At 41.1% G+C, this 18,113-nt stretch overlaps 1 protein-coding gene and 1 long non-coding RNA gene across 3 annotated transcripts in view; one reads left to right on the top strand and one right to left on the bottom strand.

Annotated features, from left to right (window-relative positions):
* Positions 1-8,537, top strand: part of LOC116524420 — a 21,139-nt gene extending 12,602 nt beyond the window's left edge. The window contains exons 2-3 of the long non-coding RNA XR_004257325.1: positions 4,548-4,552; positions 8,454-8,537. This is a non-coding gene — a long non-coding RNA (uncharacterized LOC116524420). The remainder of the gene's footprint in view (positions 1-4,547; positions 4,553-8,453) is intronic.
* PKD2 (polycystin 2, transient receptor potential cation channel) overlaps positions 1-18,113 on the bottom strand; it is a 74,720-nt gene that overhangs the window by 52,690 nt on the left and 3,917 nt on the right. For both annotated transcript variants that reach the window (XM_032239655.1, XM_032239656.1), the window contains exon 2: positions 9,449-9,562. In XM_032239655.1, the coding sequence (XP_032095546.1) occupies positions 9,449-9,562 (114 nt within the window). The remainder of the gene's footprint in view (positions 1-9,448; positions 9,563-18,113) is intronic.

Here is an 18,113-nt window from a genome sequence, read left to right on the forward strand (position 1 = left end):
TATCAAGGCCAAGGAGGGAAGTCCTAGAATGCCAAACACCACTGGACCAAATGGGCAGGAAGAGGCTGAAAAGAGCCATCCCCAGTGATTGTGGTAAGGGCTTTTTAGGAGGCAGAAGTCAGACTGCAGAATGAGAGAGTTTGTGAAATAATTCAGTCACTAAAAACCCCAAATCTTTTAATCTAGATTTGGTTAAAATTTCAAAGAAAATTGTAAGTAACAATTGTAAAATTGTGAGGAAAATCTTTAAGGGGTAAATACTGTTGACACAAGTGCTTTTGAGAATGCTAGTGTTGGCTAGTATTATTTTGTTTTCAAAGTGAGAGAAAGATGTGTAATATTTACATACAGATAATCTTGGACATATGATGGTTCAACTTACTGATTTTTTGACTTAAAATGGTGCAAAAGTGATAAGCATTCATTAGAAACCGTACTTGGAATTTTGAATTTTGATCTTTTCCCAGGCTAGTGATAGGCAGTTTGATGCTCTTGCAATGCTAAGCAGTGGCAGTAAGCTCAGCCACGTGATCACAAGGGTAAAACAACCAATACCCTACAGTGTACAGTAGTATTTTTGGATATCGTGTCTTATGTTTTCACAACCTATTTTGGTCACATTTAAAGTACATCTATATATCTTCTATTTCTTGTCATTTTAAAATTGAGTTTTCGTCCAGTCAATTTATCAGAAAGGATGAGGAGCCCTCCAGCCATAGTCAAAGGCTTAATAGTTACTTCTCATGGATTGCAGCCTGTTATCTTAAGACTGAAACTGTTTTTGTGAAAAGATATGTGGGGAGCTATCAGGACATTTTTCACTGGAAATGGAATCAGCCTACAGCTGCTGTGAGATTAACTGACCTTTACTTCACTGATCATGTTATCAACTTGATCTTCATGGATTCTCTGGCAAATTAGGAAAACTATATTTAGACTAGTATCCTTGCAAGATTTTTACAAGTAAAATAAAATATTGCTTTCTTCTTTGGAATATAAGGCAAAGTTTCCTTCTTTCAGAGATAAATAAATGGAAATATATAGATTTCTTTGGGCTTTTCCTGTCCTAGTACATATCACATTGTACTATGATTTTGTTGTTCATTTCTCCATTTTCATTATTTCTTTGGATACTAGTGAATTTAAAGTTAAATACTTTCTGTATTAGTCCATTTTCACACTGCTATAAAGAGCTACCTGAGAATGGGTAATTTCTAAAGGAAAGAGGTTTAATTGACTCACGGTTCTGAATGGCTAGGGAGACCTCAGGAAACTTAACAATCGTGGAGGAAGCCAAAGGAGAAGCAAGTATCTTCTTCACAAGGCACCAGGTGAGAGAGGGAGAAGGGGGAAGTGAAAGACACTTACCAAACAACCAGATCTCATGAGAACTCTCTCACTATCATGCAAACAGCATGGGGGAAACTGCCCCCATGATACAGTCACCTCCCATCAGATCCCTTCCTTGACACATGGGGATTACAATTGGAGATGAGATTGGGGTGGAGACACAGAGCCAAGCCATAGCATTCTCCCCCTGGCCCCTCCAAATCTCATGTCCTTCTCACATTTCAAAACCAAATATGCCTTCCCAACAGTTCCCCAATGTCTTAATTCTTTCCAGCATTAACTCAAAAGTCCAAGTCCAAAGTCTCATCTGAGACAAGTGAAGTCCCTTCTGCCTATAAGCCTGTAAAATCAGAAGCAAGTTAGTTATTTCCAAGATACCATGGGGATCCACGCATTGGGTAAATGTTCCCATTCCAAATGGGAGAAACTGGCCAAAACAAAGGGGTCTGAAACCCATTCAAGTCTGAAACTCTGCAGGGCATTCATTAAATCTTTAAGCTCCAGAATCTCCTTTAATTGCCTGTCTCACATCCAGGGCATGCTAATGCAAGGGGTGGGCTCTCATGGTCTTGGACAGCTCCACTTCTGGCGATGCAGGGTACAGTCCCTGCAGCTGCTTTCACAGGCTGGCATTTGAGTGTCTGCAGCTTTTCTAAGCGCAGAATGCAATCTGTTGGTGGATCTACCATTCTGGGGTCTGGAAAATGGTGGTCTTTTTCTCATAGTTCCATGAGGCAGTGCCCCAATGGGGACTTTGTGTGGAAGTTCCAACCCCACATTTCCTCTCTGCATTGCCCTAGTAGGGGTTCTCCATGAAGGCTCTGCCCCTGCAGCAGACTTCTGCCTGGACATCAAGGTGTTTCCAAACATCCTCTGAAATCTGGGCGGAGGCTCCCAAAGCTCAACTCTTGTCTTCTGTGCACCCACAGGCCGAACACCACATGGAAGCTGCCAATGCTTGGAACTTGCACCCTCTGAAGCAATGGTCTGAGCTATACCTTGGTTTCTTTCAGCCACAGCTGGTGCTGGAGTGGCTGGAACACAGGGTGCCATGTCCCAAGGCTGCAAAGAGCAGTTGGGCTCACAAAACCATTTTTCCCTCTTAGGCCTTCAGGCCTATGATGCAAGGGTTGCCTTGAAGATTTTTGGAAGGTCTTGGAAACATTTTCTCCATTGTCTTGGTGATTAACATTCAGCTCCTCATTACTTATGCAAATTTCTGTAGCCAGCTTGAATTTCTCCCCAGAAAATGGCTTTTTCTTTTCTACCACTTGGTCAGCCTGCAAACTCCCCAAACTTTTGTTGGACTCTGTTTCCCCTTTAAACATAAGTTCCTATTTTAAACCATCTCTTTGTAAGCACATATAACTGTATGCTTTCAGGAAAAGCCAGGTCACCTCTTGAATGCTTTGCTGTTTAGAAATTTCCACTCCCAGTTATTCTAAATCATCCCTCTCAACTTCAAAGTTCCACAGATCTCTAGGGCAGGGCCAAAATGCCACCAGTCTCTTTGCTAACACATAGCAAGAGTGATGTTTGCTCCAGTTCCCAGTAAGTTCCTCATCTCCATCTGAGACCACCTTAGCATGAACTTCATTATCCATATCACTATCAGCATATTGGTGAAAGTCATTCAACAAGTCTCTAGGAAGTTCCAAACTTTCCCACATCTTCCTGTCTGCTTCTGAGCCCTCCAAACTGTTCCAACCCTGCCTGTTACCCAGTTCCAGAGTCGCTTCCATATTTTCAGGTTATCTTTATAGTTGTACCCCACTCCTGATACCAAGTCTCTGCATTAGTCCATTTTCGCACTGCTATAAAAAACTGCCTGAGACTGGGTAATTTATAGAGGAAAGCAGTTTAATTGACTTACAGTTCTGAATGGCTGGGGAGGCCTCAGGAAACTTATAATCATGGCAGAAGGCAAAGAAGGAAGCACCTTCTTCACAAGGCAGCAGGACAAAGAAAAAGAAGGGGGAAGTGCCAGATACCTACCAAACAACCAGAACTCATGAGAACCCACTCACTATCATGAGAACAGCATGGGGGAAACCACCCCCATGATCCAATTATCTCCCACCAGGAACCTCCCTCAATACATGGGGATTACAATTGGAGATGAGATTTGGGTAGGGACACAGAGCCAAACCGTATCACTTTCCTATTTGAATAAATTTTCTTTGATTTAATTTTATTTATTTTTGAGACAGAGTCTCACTCTGTCACCCAGGCTGGAGTGCAGTGGCATGATCATGGCATACTGCCAGCTCCATCTCTCAGACTCGAGTGATCCTCTTGCCTTAGCCTCCTGAGTAGCTGGGACTATAGGCATGTGTCACTATGCCGGGTTAATTTTTATTTTTTTACCTTTTTGACACTAGGTCTTACTCTATAGCTCTGGCTAGAGTGCAGTAGTGCAATCATGGCTCACTGCAGCCTCAAACTTGGGCTCAAGCAATCCTCCTGCCTCAGGCTCCCAAGTAACTGAGACTGCAGGTGTGTGCCACCGTACCTGGCTAATTTTAAAATTTTTAATAGAGACAGGTCTCGCTATGTTGCCCAGGCTGGCCTTGGAACTCCTGGCCTCAAGTGATCCTCTCAACTTGGCTTCCTAAAGTACTGGGATTATAGGCATGAGCCACTGTGCCTACACATGAATTATTTTTTCTTTGTCTTTTTGAGATGGAGTCTTGCTCTGTCACCCAGGCTGGAGTGCAGTGACTGCAACCTCCGCCTCCTGAGTTCAAGCAATTCTTTGCCTCAGCCTCCCAAGTAGCTGGGATTACAGGTGCCTGACACCATGCCTAACTAATTTTTAAATTTTTTAGTGGAGATAAGGTTTCACCATCTTGGTCAGGCTGGTCTTCAACTTCTGAACTCATGATCTACCCACCTTAACCTCCCAAAGTGCTGGGATTACAGGCATGAGCCACTATGTCCGGCCTATATTTTCTACTCTGTAAAATATTTATGGAAGTCTACTGTTTTTCTCAGTGATTTTCAAGTTTCAAATGTGTTAAAATATTAACGCTTTGTGATATTTCTTATAATCATTCTTTGCAATTGCTTTCTGCTTTTTAATGCTGTCTATTTCTTTGACATATAGAAATGCTACATTTCTATAATGTTGACTCAACTAACTTTTGTGATTTCTATTATTGTGTTTAAACTTGTAGATATTTTACTCAATTTTATAGAATGAGTAGAGAGCACAGAAAAAGGAAATGGCAAATATATTTTTGTCATAGATTCACCAAATACCTTCTTTCCATTTTTTTCTTTTCTTTCTTTTCTTTTCTTTTTTTTTTTTTTTTTTTTGAGACAGAGTCTCACTCTATTGCCCAGGCTAGAGTGCAGTGGTGCAATCTTGGCTCATTACAATCTCTGCTTCCTGGGTTCAAGTGATTCTCATGCTCCAGCCTCCTGAGTAGCTGGAACTACAGGTGTATGCCACCATGCCCAGCTAATTTTTGCATATTTTGTAGAAATGAGATCTTGTCACATTCCCCAGGCTGGTCTCGAACTTCTGACCTCAAGTGATCTACCTGCCTTGGCCTCCCAAAGTGCTGAGATTATAGGCATGAGCCACCATGACCAGCCATTGTTTTCAAAGATCTTCTAAATATTCTTTATTCCTTTCTTTAACTTCAACACCTAACTCACAGAATAGCAATACTATTGCTATTTATAACAGTAACCCATGTATATTAATAAATATTTTAATGGTGAATTCATAGCAACTCTCAGGTTTCAAGTAAGAATAAATCCTGAATTACAGAGAAAGTGGGATTACCTAATTCTCATGTCATTTCTGTTCTCTTGGTTAAGTAGACTTATTTGTAAAAGACAGGAACAAAACTTTCATTGGTAAGATGGAAAATAAGCTCTTGGTGAGCAGTTAGCTGCTCCAAATAAATCTGAGTCTGTGCTCAAACAATTAGAAACTAGCTCTTAGAACTAACTGAGATAATTCTGCCATTCTCAACAATCTTTAGCAAGAATAACTTCTTAATACTACTACTGTATGACAGACAGCATCCTAGGATCTTTTCATATATTATTTCTAATTTTCACAACGGTATTTCCAAATACATGTTTTAGGAATGAGGAAATCAAGGCTTAGAAAGGTTAATTAACTTGCCCGCATTTCCCTATCATGCCAGTGGTGGAGCTGGGATTTGAACTTAAGTTTCTTTGATGCAAAAAATATCCGTATTTTTCTTACTATGTCAAACTGCTTGCCAAAACCCTACCATTTTTTGGATGTTGTCCCCATCCAAATCTCATGTTGAAACATAATCTCCAATGCTGAAGATGGGGCCTGGTGTGAGGTGATCAGATCATGGGGGTGGATATCTCATGAATAATTTAGTACCATCCTCTTGGTACTGTCCTTGAGATAATGAGTGAGTTCTCATGAAATCTGATCATTTAAAAGTGTGTGGCTCCTTCCAGGCCCCACTCTATCTTGCTTCTGCATTTACCACATGATGTGCTAGCTCCTGCTTCACCTTCCACCATGAGGAACAGCTCCTTGAGTCCTCCCCAGAAGCAGATGCTGGAGCTACGCTTCCTATACAGCCTGCAGAATCATGAGCCAATTAGACCTCTTTTCTTTTCTCTCTCTCTTTTTTTTTTTTTGAGACAGGTTCCTGCTCTGTTGCCCAGGCTGGATGGAGTGCAGTGGTGCAATCATGGCTCACTGCAATCACTGACTCCCAGCTTCAAACAGTCCTTCCACCTCAGCCTCCTGGGCAGCTGAGACTACAGATGCATGCCACTATGCCCAGCTAATTTTTGTATCTTTTGTAGAGAGGGTATTTTGCCTTGTAATTCAGGCTAGGTTTGAACTTCTGGCTCTAGCGATACACATGCTTCAGCCTGCCAAAGTGCTGGGATTACAGGCATGAGCCAAAGTGCCTGGCCAAACCTCATTTCTTATAAATTACTCAGACTCAAGTATTTACAGCAATGCAAGAACAGCCTAATACCCAAGGCACAGAGGTAAGTACACTATCTTATCTCATTTACATACAGAGTAATGAATTTGATATTCTTGGTCACTTAATATTGATGTTGCTGGCAAGATTTTAAAACTAGTAATTAAAAAGATGGCCTGTAAGCAATAGGGAAAGGACTCAATCACTAGAAACCTGTAAGGCTTTGCTAGGAGTAAATCTTGCCTGGTTATTCCCACTTCCTTTTTAATCTGGTCAACAGCTCACAGATCAGAAGAATGGTGGAATTACTCAGACAAGGATTTGGAAAAGTCTTTCCTATCATCTTGTTTATGAACACTCTGAGCTGGATGATAATATAATAAAGTGAACTCCAATCAGAGCCTTCATTAATGAACTGATGTTCTTAGACTAATATTTCTTGGTTTCAAAATTTACAAGGATATGGATAAAGATAATAACTCTGCTGGTACTGTGAGGCTTCAGGGAGTAGCTGATGTGAGATGAATGAATCCAGATCCAAGATAATTTCAACAGAATTGAAAAATAGGTAAATCCTAACGAGATGAAATTTAACAGGTTGAAAGAGAAGTCCTCCACTATGATCCCAGACTAGCTCACATACAGCTGGGGGACACAGTGCTTCACCGTTTTTGTGAAGAGACCAAGGAATCATTTATATGATGAGATAGCCTCATGAGTCTGGCCATGGTAGGTTGCAGAAGCCACAGTGTAGTGTCTGACTGAGGAATCTCATGGTCCCACTCACCACAGAGAGGCTCGTGTGCTTTCTAGGGACTTTGATGAACAGAACATGGACCAGAGGGACTTCCCATCAAGGGAGTTACTCAAACTTGTGTCTCCAGTCACATAATCAACAGTTGGATGAACTGGAAAGGCTTAACCTGGAGAAGTCTTAGGGGACATTAGGTATCTGTCTCCCAACCTCCGAAGAGCTGAACTGGAAAAGCAGCATAGAAAAGATACTTGGTATACATAGGCTTGGAGGGTGCAACTGGGTGGAAGTTACAAGAGATAGATTCTGGTTTCACTGAAGGAAAAACTTTCTAACATAGCTGTAGAAAAATGAAAGGAACTATTTCAAAGAAGTAAGTCCCTTAATCTGGGACTCTTGTTCAATCAGAGGCAGGGTGAGTAACCATCTGAGACGGATGTTTTAAAGAGGTTTTTAGCATCCAGTAAGGTCAGACCATGTGATTATTAAGTTACCTTCTTAACCAGAGATTCTACAATATTCCGAAAGTAAAAATTTTAAATATATAGCTACTCATATAAGAAATAAAATGTGATTCATGTGAAAAAGAACAAAAAGCAACAATATTCTCAAACAAGAAAAGCAATTCATTATATGACTTTAGGCATGTTTCCTAACACTGTCTGTCTTTAGCTTACTTCTCTGGCTTACTTTCACGGCATCTGAAAACTCGTTTCTCTAGGTTATATTTTAGAGACTCTGTTAGGAGATCTAGGAAAACCACATATATATTCTAAAGTCACTGAGTGATTCTAATGCTCAGTCACTTTTAGGGACTGCTGAAATTCTAGACTTATGTAGAGGAGTTACCTTCTATTTTACATAAGAAATTTGTCTGTATATGTAATGACTGAGAAGAACTTAATAATTCTAATCAACTTGTTAATATTCAAGGCCACTGCAGTTTAATATTTAAGCACCATTTTAATGCAGGCAGCAAACTCAATCTCAGTTTCTAAACTCTTAACAATTTAAATCATAAAAATGTCACATCCAGGCTGGATGCAGTGGCTCATGCCTATAATCCCAGCACTTTGGGAGGCTGAGGCAGGATGATCACTTGAAGCTAGGAGTTGGAAACCAGTATAGGCAGCAAAGTAAGACTTCACCTCTACAAAAATGTTTAAAAGTTAGCTGGGCATGGTGGTGTGCAGCTGTAGTCCTAGCTACTTGGGTGACTGAGGTGGGAGGATTACTCAAGTCTAAGAGTTCAAAGCTGCAGTGAGCTGTGATTGTGGCACTGCACTCTGGCCTGGGAAACAGATCAAGACCCTGTCTCTAATTTTTTTAAAAAAGGAACTCTTCTCAGAGGAGTTTGGTAGGAGGCTCTGGGGTCATAAATCTGCTTCCTTATCTGTTCTTGCGATAAGGACATGACAGAAATCCATCATCCAACACCCTTGGATTCAGAGGACAAATCCATCACCTGTGGCTTTCTGGACTTTGAGACAAATGTTTCCTATGACTAGTCTAGCTCAGGTGTCCCTCCTCTCCCCCGCCAGAGGATGGGAGGACAAGCTGAAAGAAGGGAAGAAAAGGAAAGACATGAGTCTACAGCAAGTTTCTTGTGGAGTAAAAGGCCAGCAATTATTAAAGATTGAGAAGAAATAATGAATTAAAATAATGCATTGACACAACATATCCAAATCCAAAAGAAGGGGACTTTTACATATAAAAGCCAATAAAAGCAGTATTAGTGGCATTATTTGTTTTTCCTGAAAGTCAAATTTGGAAAGCCATTTTTCTGGAAATAATTTTTATGCAGACTTTATGTTAACTGATATAACAGTATGACAATAATGATGACACTGTAATAATAGTGACGCTGCATTCACTGTTAAGAAATCTAAGACAAATATCCTCTAACTTGCTTTTGTGGTGTCTGGCAAGTTGCCACATGTATCTCACAGTGAAAATTGTCACCACTGACAATGAACTGGCTGGTCAGATAATGCTGATTTTTAATTAATGTTTGCCAGAGTGCAGAAGAGAACTTGACCAAATTCTAAATTGGAATTGAACTCTTTGACTTTCCCTTCCTGTGTTAATGGCAAGTCCACAGTCACTGAGCACTTGATCAAATTCTTTCTTGTACATTTTTCAGAACCTTCCGTTGCCATCCCCAGTTTTGGGAAACGGGGGTACAGCAGAGAACAAATCACATCCCTTCTCTTATAAAGCTTGCATTCTACTACAGGAAGATAGTCAATAAACAAATACCTAAATAAAAAAAATTAGAATTAAATACAAAGGTAAGGAAGTAACTTCTAAGTTGCTCCTCTGGTGCAACTCTTTTTAATTATGATTCAGATAGGTCAAGTCTTTTCAAAACTTTTCCATTAGTGGAAGGAAATATTCTACTTACAGATGCACAAGACTATGAGAAAAAGGAGGTATGTGACCAGTTCCCGTAAAACACTTTTAAGGTATTTCTCTCGGTTAGTGCTGCTTTCCTCCATGAGTCTTGTTCCCCAGAGACCTTTAAGATAATAATGAAAAAAAGAAAAGATATCATTTTATTTAAGAAATCTCATAAATGGCAAAAAGGAACAACAAAAAAAGCACAAACTAAACAGAATCATCTATAAAGGAGATTCTCCTATTTTTACTTTATTTTTTCTTAGCACACTTTGAAAGCAACTAAGAAACTGGTTTTGTAGGTCCACCTTTTACTTACGAATACATCTAGGTCCACTGTTACTCCAACATGCAAAACATAAGGCAAGAATCCTGATCATTTTATAAGCTCCCAAACCCATTAGCAATATCTTAGCAAAATTTTAAAAGGAGAACAGGAAGTAAGGAAGGCCTAACAGAGGAGTTAAATAATTGTGCAAAACTTGCCAGTTCTTCCTATTTGACGTGGACACAACCTTGTAATTATCCTACTACTAAACCCAGTTAAGAACATGATGTAACTACATTGCACATAATACCTTTTAGGTCACCCCTGATGAAAAGAAGTCCTGGCTGGAGAATCATTTCAATACAGAAACATGTTATGCTTCTAACCCACTGGCACAAAAGCTCTGCTCCGTAAGAGCAGAAACTGTCCTATTAAAAAACACCATGGTGACTGTAACTGCCCACACTAGGCGTGCTTAGTTTAACAGGTTTTTAAAATACCAATTAACATACAATCTTTAAAAGCAGCAACTCATCTATGTTCCCTGTCTCTCTTTGTAGAAAGAGTAGAATTGGCAACCATGTTCTATATTTTAGCAGATGGAAAAAGCATTGGGCTGGCTGAGTGAAGATGACGTAACCCTGCATGAGCTTGCTGGAGAAGGTGACCGCAGTTTTGGACTCAGCCAGCAGCAGACATGGTGGCCATCCAAACCCCTGTTAATGAACAGTGTGGTAAAGTCACACTGCTGGTTACTTGGAAGAATCTTAACGTTATCCAAAAAAGACAAACCTCTCCATCCTTTCAGTTAGATTAGATTGGCTGTGACATGGAAACCAACCTGGCCCCTGCATGCTGTCTCACGCTTTGATTCCACAGACCTTAACTGCTTCAATAATGGAAACTCACAAAGCGACTTTCGCCACAGTCAAGCCACACAGAGAAATGGGAAAAATAGCTTAAGGTCTTTTACTTCAAATAAATGAGTTCATCATTTGTGTTCATGTATTTTTTAAGTCCTATAACAATATGTAAGTTCTATTCCTGAATTTGGATATTTCCTTTCCTTTTCTTTTTTCCTCCCAAATGTCCTTTAGGAAAATCAGCACTGAATTCAAAAACACTGTGTTACGCATCATAGGTTTCACCACACTGAGAGTGGAGCATAAGTTATGACCAGGTTTGCTTCTGCCAAGATCTGGTAGTTGTCAGGGAATTACTCACTCAGAAGAAATGCAGCAAGCAGAATGTTTGTTCACTGAAACACTGTCATATTAAAGAATTATTATAAATTTAGATGGCACGGAAAATTATAACTTAGAATAACACAGAGGCAGCCACAGGTTAGGCTTGGGAGCCCTGGACACAAACACATCACTTCTTTGGGTAGATTTCTTTTGGAGGGCAGGCCTAAAATGTATGTCAGTAGAGAATGCTAGTCTCTTTATTCCCAGGGAAGACTGTTGCCCTGCCTCACTTGGTCAATGATTTCATTCTTTCCCATGGTTTATAAACAACTAGGCACTAAGGAACGCCCATGATTCTTAATATTTATACATGGTATTTCTTGGCCTATAAATAGAAAAAACAAACTCCGATCAAATTTTCAAGGTAGGCTAGGTGTGGTGGCTCATGCCTGTAATCCCAGCACTTTGGGAGGGATTAAAGGCATGAGGTGGGCAGATCACCTGAGGTCAGGAGTTTGGGACCAGCCTGGCCCACATGGTGAAACCCTGTCTCTACTAAAAACACAAAACTTAGCCGGGTGTGACAGTGGGTGCCTGTAATCCCAGCTACATGGGAGGTTGAGGCAGGAGAACTGCTTGAACTCAGAAGGAAGAGGTTGCAGTGAGCCAAGACCATGCCACTGCACTCCAGCCTGGGTGATAGAGTGAGACTCCATCTCAAAAAATATTAATAATTTATTCAAGCTAAACTTGCAATGGCCTATGGCAATTTAATTCTAGCCTTCGAATGAAACATTTCAAATGGAAAGAAACAAGTCTCCATACATATGTATGTATGAATTTATTTACTTTCAGGCAGGGTCTCTCTGTGTTACCCAGCCTAGAGTGTAGTAGTGTGATGACAGCTTACTGAAGCCTTGACCTCCTGGGCTTAAGCCATCTTCCTGCCTCATTTTTTGAGTTTTTGCAGAGATGAGGTCTCAATATGTTGCACAGGCTGGTCTTGAACTCTTGGCCTCAAGCGGTCCTCCTGCTTCAGTCCCCCAAAGTCATGGGATTACAGGCATGCCACTGCACTCAGCCTCCCTTATGTATATTTTTATATGATATACATCATATATTCTTTTTCTTTTCTTTCTGGAACACTTTAGCCTGAAACACTTCCCACCCCAGATCTGTGGAAAAATTGCCTTCCATGAAACTGGTTCCTGGTGCCAAAAATGTTCGTGAATGCTGATCTAAACAATGCATTCCTCTGCACAGTGTTACTTCTTATCACCCAGGCTGGAGTACACTGGTGCAAGCATGGCCCACTGCAGCCTCGACCACCTGGGCTCAAGAAATCCTCCTGCCTCAGCTCAGCCTCCTGAGTAGCTTGGACTACAGGTGCATACTACCAAGCCCAACTAATTCTTTAATTTTTTGTAGAGGTGGGAGTCTCACTACATTGTCTAGGTAGCCTCAAACTCCTGGGCTCAAGTGATCCTCCCACCTCGGCCTCCCAAAGTGCTGGGATTACAGGTGTGAGCCACTGTGCTTGACCCTATATATTTTCTTTTTCTAAATTACTCTGTCTACTTCCTCAAGTATTTACTGCTTTAAAATTTTCATCCTGTTTTCCCATTGGGTGTGTATGTAGAATCAATCTTAGGGTACAGGAACCTTTTATGTCTTGATGGGTGAGAAATAGCTGCATCTACAAGTAGGGAAAATAGCTGTCCTGCAGCCAACTACTCTTCATGTTTGGTGGAGCCGATAGGATAAGAATGGTTAAGGATGGAATCGTCCAAATTGGTGACATTCTTCAAAATCAACTGTTGTCTTTCCGGCAACTATTCTAGTTGTGGTTGGAGTAACTTCCCAGCATTGCAGGGATTCAATGTTTCCAGCTGTTAGGAAAAACACAGAATGAGAGTATTGACCCAACTTCCTTTAAGAGGGTGCTTAGCCAATGCCAGAACGCAAAGCCAGAGTACATCATCTAAAGCAGGGGTCCCCAGTCCCCAGATTACAAATGGGTACTGGTCCATGGCCTGATAGGAACTGGGCCATACAGCAGGAGGTGAGCCGCAGGCTAGCGAGCATTACCTCCTGAACTCAGCCTCCTGTCAGATCAGCGGTGGCATCAGATTCTCATAGGAGTGAGAACCCTACTGTGAACTGCACATGTGAGGAATTTAGGTTGCCTACTCCTTACGAGAATCTAATGCCTGATGATCTGAGGTGGAACCCTTTTAGCCTGAAACACTTCCCACCCCAGATCTATGGAAAAATTGTCTTCCATGAAACCGGTTCCTGGTGCCAAAAAGGTCGGTGAATGCTAATCTAAACAATGCATTCCTCTGCACAGTGTTACTTCTTAATATGAACATTGGGGAACTCTGTAATGGAGAACTCCAAACAAAAGATATTCCAAACATAATAGTTGGCTTTCAACAAAAATGCCATTTCCCCAACTGTTTTATCCAAATCGTTTTTCAAAAACTTTTTATTGGCTGGGTGCAGTGGCTCACACCTGTAATCCCAGCACTGTGAAAGGCAGAGGCAGGTGGATCACCTGAGGTCAAGAGTTGGAGACCAGCCTGACCAATATGGTGAAACTCTATCTCTATTAAAAATACAAAATTAGCCAGGTGTGGTGGTGTATGCCTATAACCTCAGCTACTTGGGAAGCTGAGGCAGGACAATCATTTGAACCTGGGAGGTGGAGGTTGCAGTGAGCTGAGATCACGCCACTGCATTCCAACCTGGGCAACAAGGGTGAAACTCAATCTAAAAACAAACAAACCAACAAACAAAAATCTTTTTATTTTAGAAAATATCAGAAATATCACGAAGACGGGATGATATAGTGACAAATCTATCACCTAGATCCAACAATATCAACTCAAGGCCAATCCTAGTTCACCTCATCCCAGCCATCTGATGCCATGGCTGATCGGAGAGGCTGCGGAGCTCAGGCGGTAATACTCGCTAGCCTGCTGCTCATCTCCTGCTGTGCGGCCCGGTTCCCAACAGGCCATGGACCAGGACAGCCCCACTTATTTTGGAATTAATTCCAGCTATTGTATCATTTCAACTGTAAATATTTCAGTTCCATGGTTAAAAGGTTCATTACGAATCTTTTGCCTTACACTAACCTGTCCCGTCTGACATACATGAAGCCCACATGGCCTATTATTAAGGCATGGTGCAACATCGGGCTTTGGAGTCAAATTACATTAAATTGAGGCCTTAACCACTTGGGAGCTGGGAAATCTTACCTAACATCAGGAGCCTCCACTTCCTCATCTAAAAATGGAGTAAAAGTGCCTTTTTGGGGGGTTGTCCTGGGAATTAGAAATACTGTTTGTGAAGCACTTAGTGCTTGGAAGAGGCCTGTCCATAGCTTCAGAAACAAGCCCAAATCTGCAAAATGTCCTTTTGGAGGCCCAGTTGGTCCAGATTTCAGAGTGGTATAAAGATGCAAATCCATATGAACTATCAGTTCATTGCAATAGCCTGACCAAATTCTCAATGTATTTATATTATAAAAGAATCCTCTTTTTGTGCTAAGACACACGTGAGCCTTGTGTAGAAGGATGAATACAATCCTTCCCAGTATTCATTTGGATTTCAGGGACACCTTTAGACAGGGAAGTGGCTTATTTACATTTGTCCATTTTCTATAGAATAGTCAGTTCTACCGTAAATAGTTATCGACTCCCGAATCTTGAATTTTTTTTTTTTTTTTTTTTTTTTTGAGACAAGTGTCTTACTATGTTGCCCAGGCTGGTCTCGGACTCCTGGGAACAGCAATCCTCTCGCCTCCGCCTCTTGAGCAGCTGGGATTAAAGGCACGTGCCACCGTGCCTGGCCTGAATCTTGAATTCTTAATCAGCCATCTCCTGAGGTGCAGACAAGTATATGCTACGGTTAACCCGTAGTTCTGCCTGCATATCTTCCAGACAGCTCACACTCACCTCCCCAAAAATGTGTTTTTCTTTCTCTGGAAATCTACTGGCACCATGCCACAAATTTGGTTTCACCCAGAATAGGCCTTCTTTTTATCCCTCCCATGGAGTTGGATCCACCATTCTGATGGTTTTTGTCTCCCTTCAATCTAGCTTCTTTCTATCCCAGCTCATATGCCTTGGTTGTAGCCCTCGTCACCCCTCCTCCTCTTCGTTAGCCCTCTCCTTAGTCTGTCAGCCACCAGTCTATCCGCCTCACTCTATCCTCTACATTTTTTCAAGAGTCATCTTCAGATTGACATGTGATCGTATCAGCTCCCTAAGCTAGAAGCCCACACTGGCTCCAGCTGTCTACAGGAAAGTGTACCCATTCCATAGCAGAAGTTACAGGTTTGCTTGGTCTTGTTCCTATCATGTTTTCCTCCTTGTATTCCCCCCTCATTCTTCAAAATGTAGCTCAAGTTTTACTCCCTCTGGAAGCCTTCTCTGACCTCCTGAGGTAGATCTGATCCTCTCTCTCTCTCCCTCTTTTTTTTTTTTTTAGATATAGGCTCTCACTCTGTCATCCAGGCTGGAGTGCAGTGGCATGATCACAACTCACTGCAGCCTCAACCTTCCAGGCTCAGGTGATTCTCCCACCTCAGCCTCCCAAATAGCTGGGACTACAGGCGCACACCACCCTGCCTGGCTAATTTTTGTATTTCTTGCCACTCAGTATGTTCTGCAGGGTAGCCTTGAACTCCTGGGCTTAAGTGATCCTCCCGTCTCATCCTCCTGACTACAGGCATGAGCTGCCATGCCTAGCCTTATCCTCTCTTTATTGGACTCTTCCCATACCTGGGACCTGGCATTGCAATTACTTACTTACCCATCTGTTTCCCCTACTAAACTGTGGACTTCTTGAAAGTCAAGACCTTATATTATTCATCTCTGCATTCCTCATACCTATCATGAAAGAAAGTCCCACAAATGTTTTTGACTGCACGAATTCTGTTACTGGCACGACCTAATCACAACCCCAAAAGGTAGCAAGTCTCCCTCAAAAAATTCCCAGAGTAATGAAAATACAAAGTCTGTTTGTTCAAAATTATGGTACAAATAAAAAAGAAAAAAGAGGAAGTGATGGGGTAAAGTTCAGATTAAAAATAAAGGGAAAGTCACGACAGTCAAAAGGTAGAAAAAAATGCAAATGCCCATGAACTGATGAACGGATAAAAGAATGTAATGTGTGTGCATATGTGTGCAAACTTGCTTTTTATGACTTAGTATTTCACTGTGTATGTGCACACAATGAACAGCATTTCACACACACACTGAAATACTATTCAGTCATAAAAAGGAAGGAAGTTTGCACTCATGGATAAACCTTGAAAATATGCTAAGTGAATAAGCCAAACACAAAAGATCAAACATGGTCTGATTTCACCTGTATCAGGTAGCTAGAATAGGGAGACACAGAGAGAGAAAGTAGGATGGAGGCTACTGCAGACTGGGGAAGGGGAATGGGAAAATGGGGAGTTAAACTGTTTAATGAATACAGAGTTTCTATTTGGGATGATAAAGTTCTGGAAATAAATCATAAGTGTTAATTCCATTTACATAATATAATAAATCTACTTAATGCCAGTGAATTATATATTTAAAATGGTTAAATGGCTAATTTTATGTTATGTATATTTTATCCCAATCAAAAAAAAGAAAAACAGAGAGGCAGGCTCTTCCACTCCCTAGATCAATTAGAATTCTGGACACATGGACTGTGTTGGTATGATTTACCCTGCATGTCCTAGTGAATAAATGTTCATAAGCTAAAGAGATGCAGAAAATTGTTGGCTAAAGTTAAATTTGGGCACTGCTGGCATATAGCATAGTGGATGAGAAACACTTTGAACACAAAGTGCCTGGAATTAAATCCTGACTGCAACATCTAATAGTTGTGGCCCTGGGCAAGACATTTAACCTTTAGAAGGCTTAGTGCCCTCAACAGTAAAATGGTGACAGATGATAGTTCTTTCTTCACAGGTTGTTGTGAGGATAAAAATGAAACTATGTATATAAGGAGTTTAACACAGTGCTTGGCACACAGTGAGCAATAAACCATTATTTCTTATTGAATTTAATAGTCTAGGGCAGGGTTTCTCAACGTCCTCACTCCTGGCAATTTGGGTGGAAGACTGCTTTGTAGTGTGCATGTGTGTGTTTGTGGGGGGGGGGGGGGGGGGCTGTCCTGTGCACTATAGCTTAGTAGCATCCTTAACCTCAACCCAGGACATGCCAGGGGCATTCCCCCAGGTATAACAAGCAGAAATGTCTCCAGAGATTGCCAAATATCCCCTGAGGGGCACAACTGCCCTGTAATTTAGGATAATTCTCTGCTGGTGGTGACATCAGACTAAATTCTGAAGCCTTAAGACAGGCTAAATTCATCAGTCATTGTGTATAGACTATCATGAGCAGAAAGTAAGAGCAGTGAGTTGGGTGTTTGCAGTTCTGTGTGGTAGCATCAACCAAAACCAAGTTCAAATCTCTTTTAAGTCTTAATAAGCTTTCCAATAACTAATTATGCTTCCCTTTAGACATCAAAAGGGAAGCCAGAAAAAATAAAAATTACATAAAGTATGGCAAAATAAAATAGTGAATAATTCTGCATTGGAGGTCACTTATTAAATATAATCAGCACACCAATTTCAATGTCAAGATCCAATTATTTTAGGAGAAATAAGGGTAGACTTACTATTTCATTTGAGCCCAAGCACTAATGAGACCATTGCTAACCACCTGCTGAAATTCATTTTTTCCCTCCTGGGCACATGGCTGTATTATGTTTTCCAGCCTCCCTTGTAGATATCTGTGGCTAAATAATTAAGAACTCTGCCAATGGGTCATGAGTGAAAGTGATGCGGGCCATTTATAGGATGAGGCATTTAAGCAAACAGCAGTGGCAAGCCTTCTTCACAGTCTTCACCAGAACCTGCACGTGGCTGTTAAGCCTTGACCACGGAGGCAATGACTGGGCCCTGGGAGAGACAGGAGGGAAGAAGAAGCCTGGATCCCTTAATCACCACATGGAAGAAAGCTGCTGCTAACCTGAAATACCCTCTGAAATGTTGCATGAGCAAGAAATTAACTTCTTATTCTTCAGGGTACTGAAAGGGAGGGAGGTACCTGTTTTGGCAGGTTAGCCCACCCTGACTTGTACAGCAAGTACTTCATAATTTCTCTAGGCAAAAAAAAAAAAAAAAAAAAAAAAAAAAAAAAAAAAAC

The sequence above is a fragment of the Sapajus apella genome, unplaced genomic scaffold, assembly GCF_009761245.1.
Source record: "Sapajus apella isolate SASKATOON/1434 unplaced genomic scaffold, GSC_monkey_1.0 scaffold45, whole genome shotgun sequence".
Lineage (NCBI taxonomy): Eukaryota > Metazoa > Chordata > Mammalia > Primates > Cebidae > Sapajus > Sapajus apella.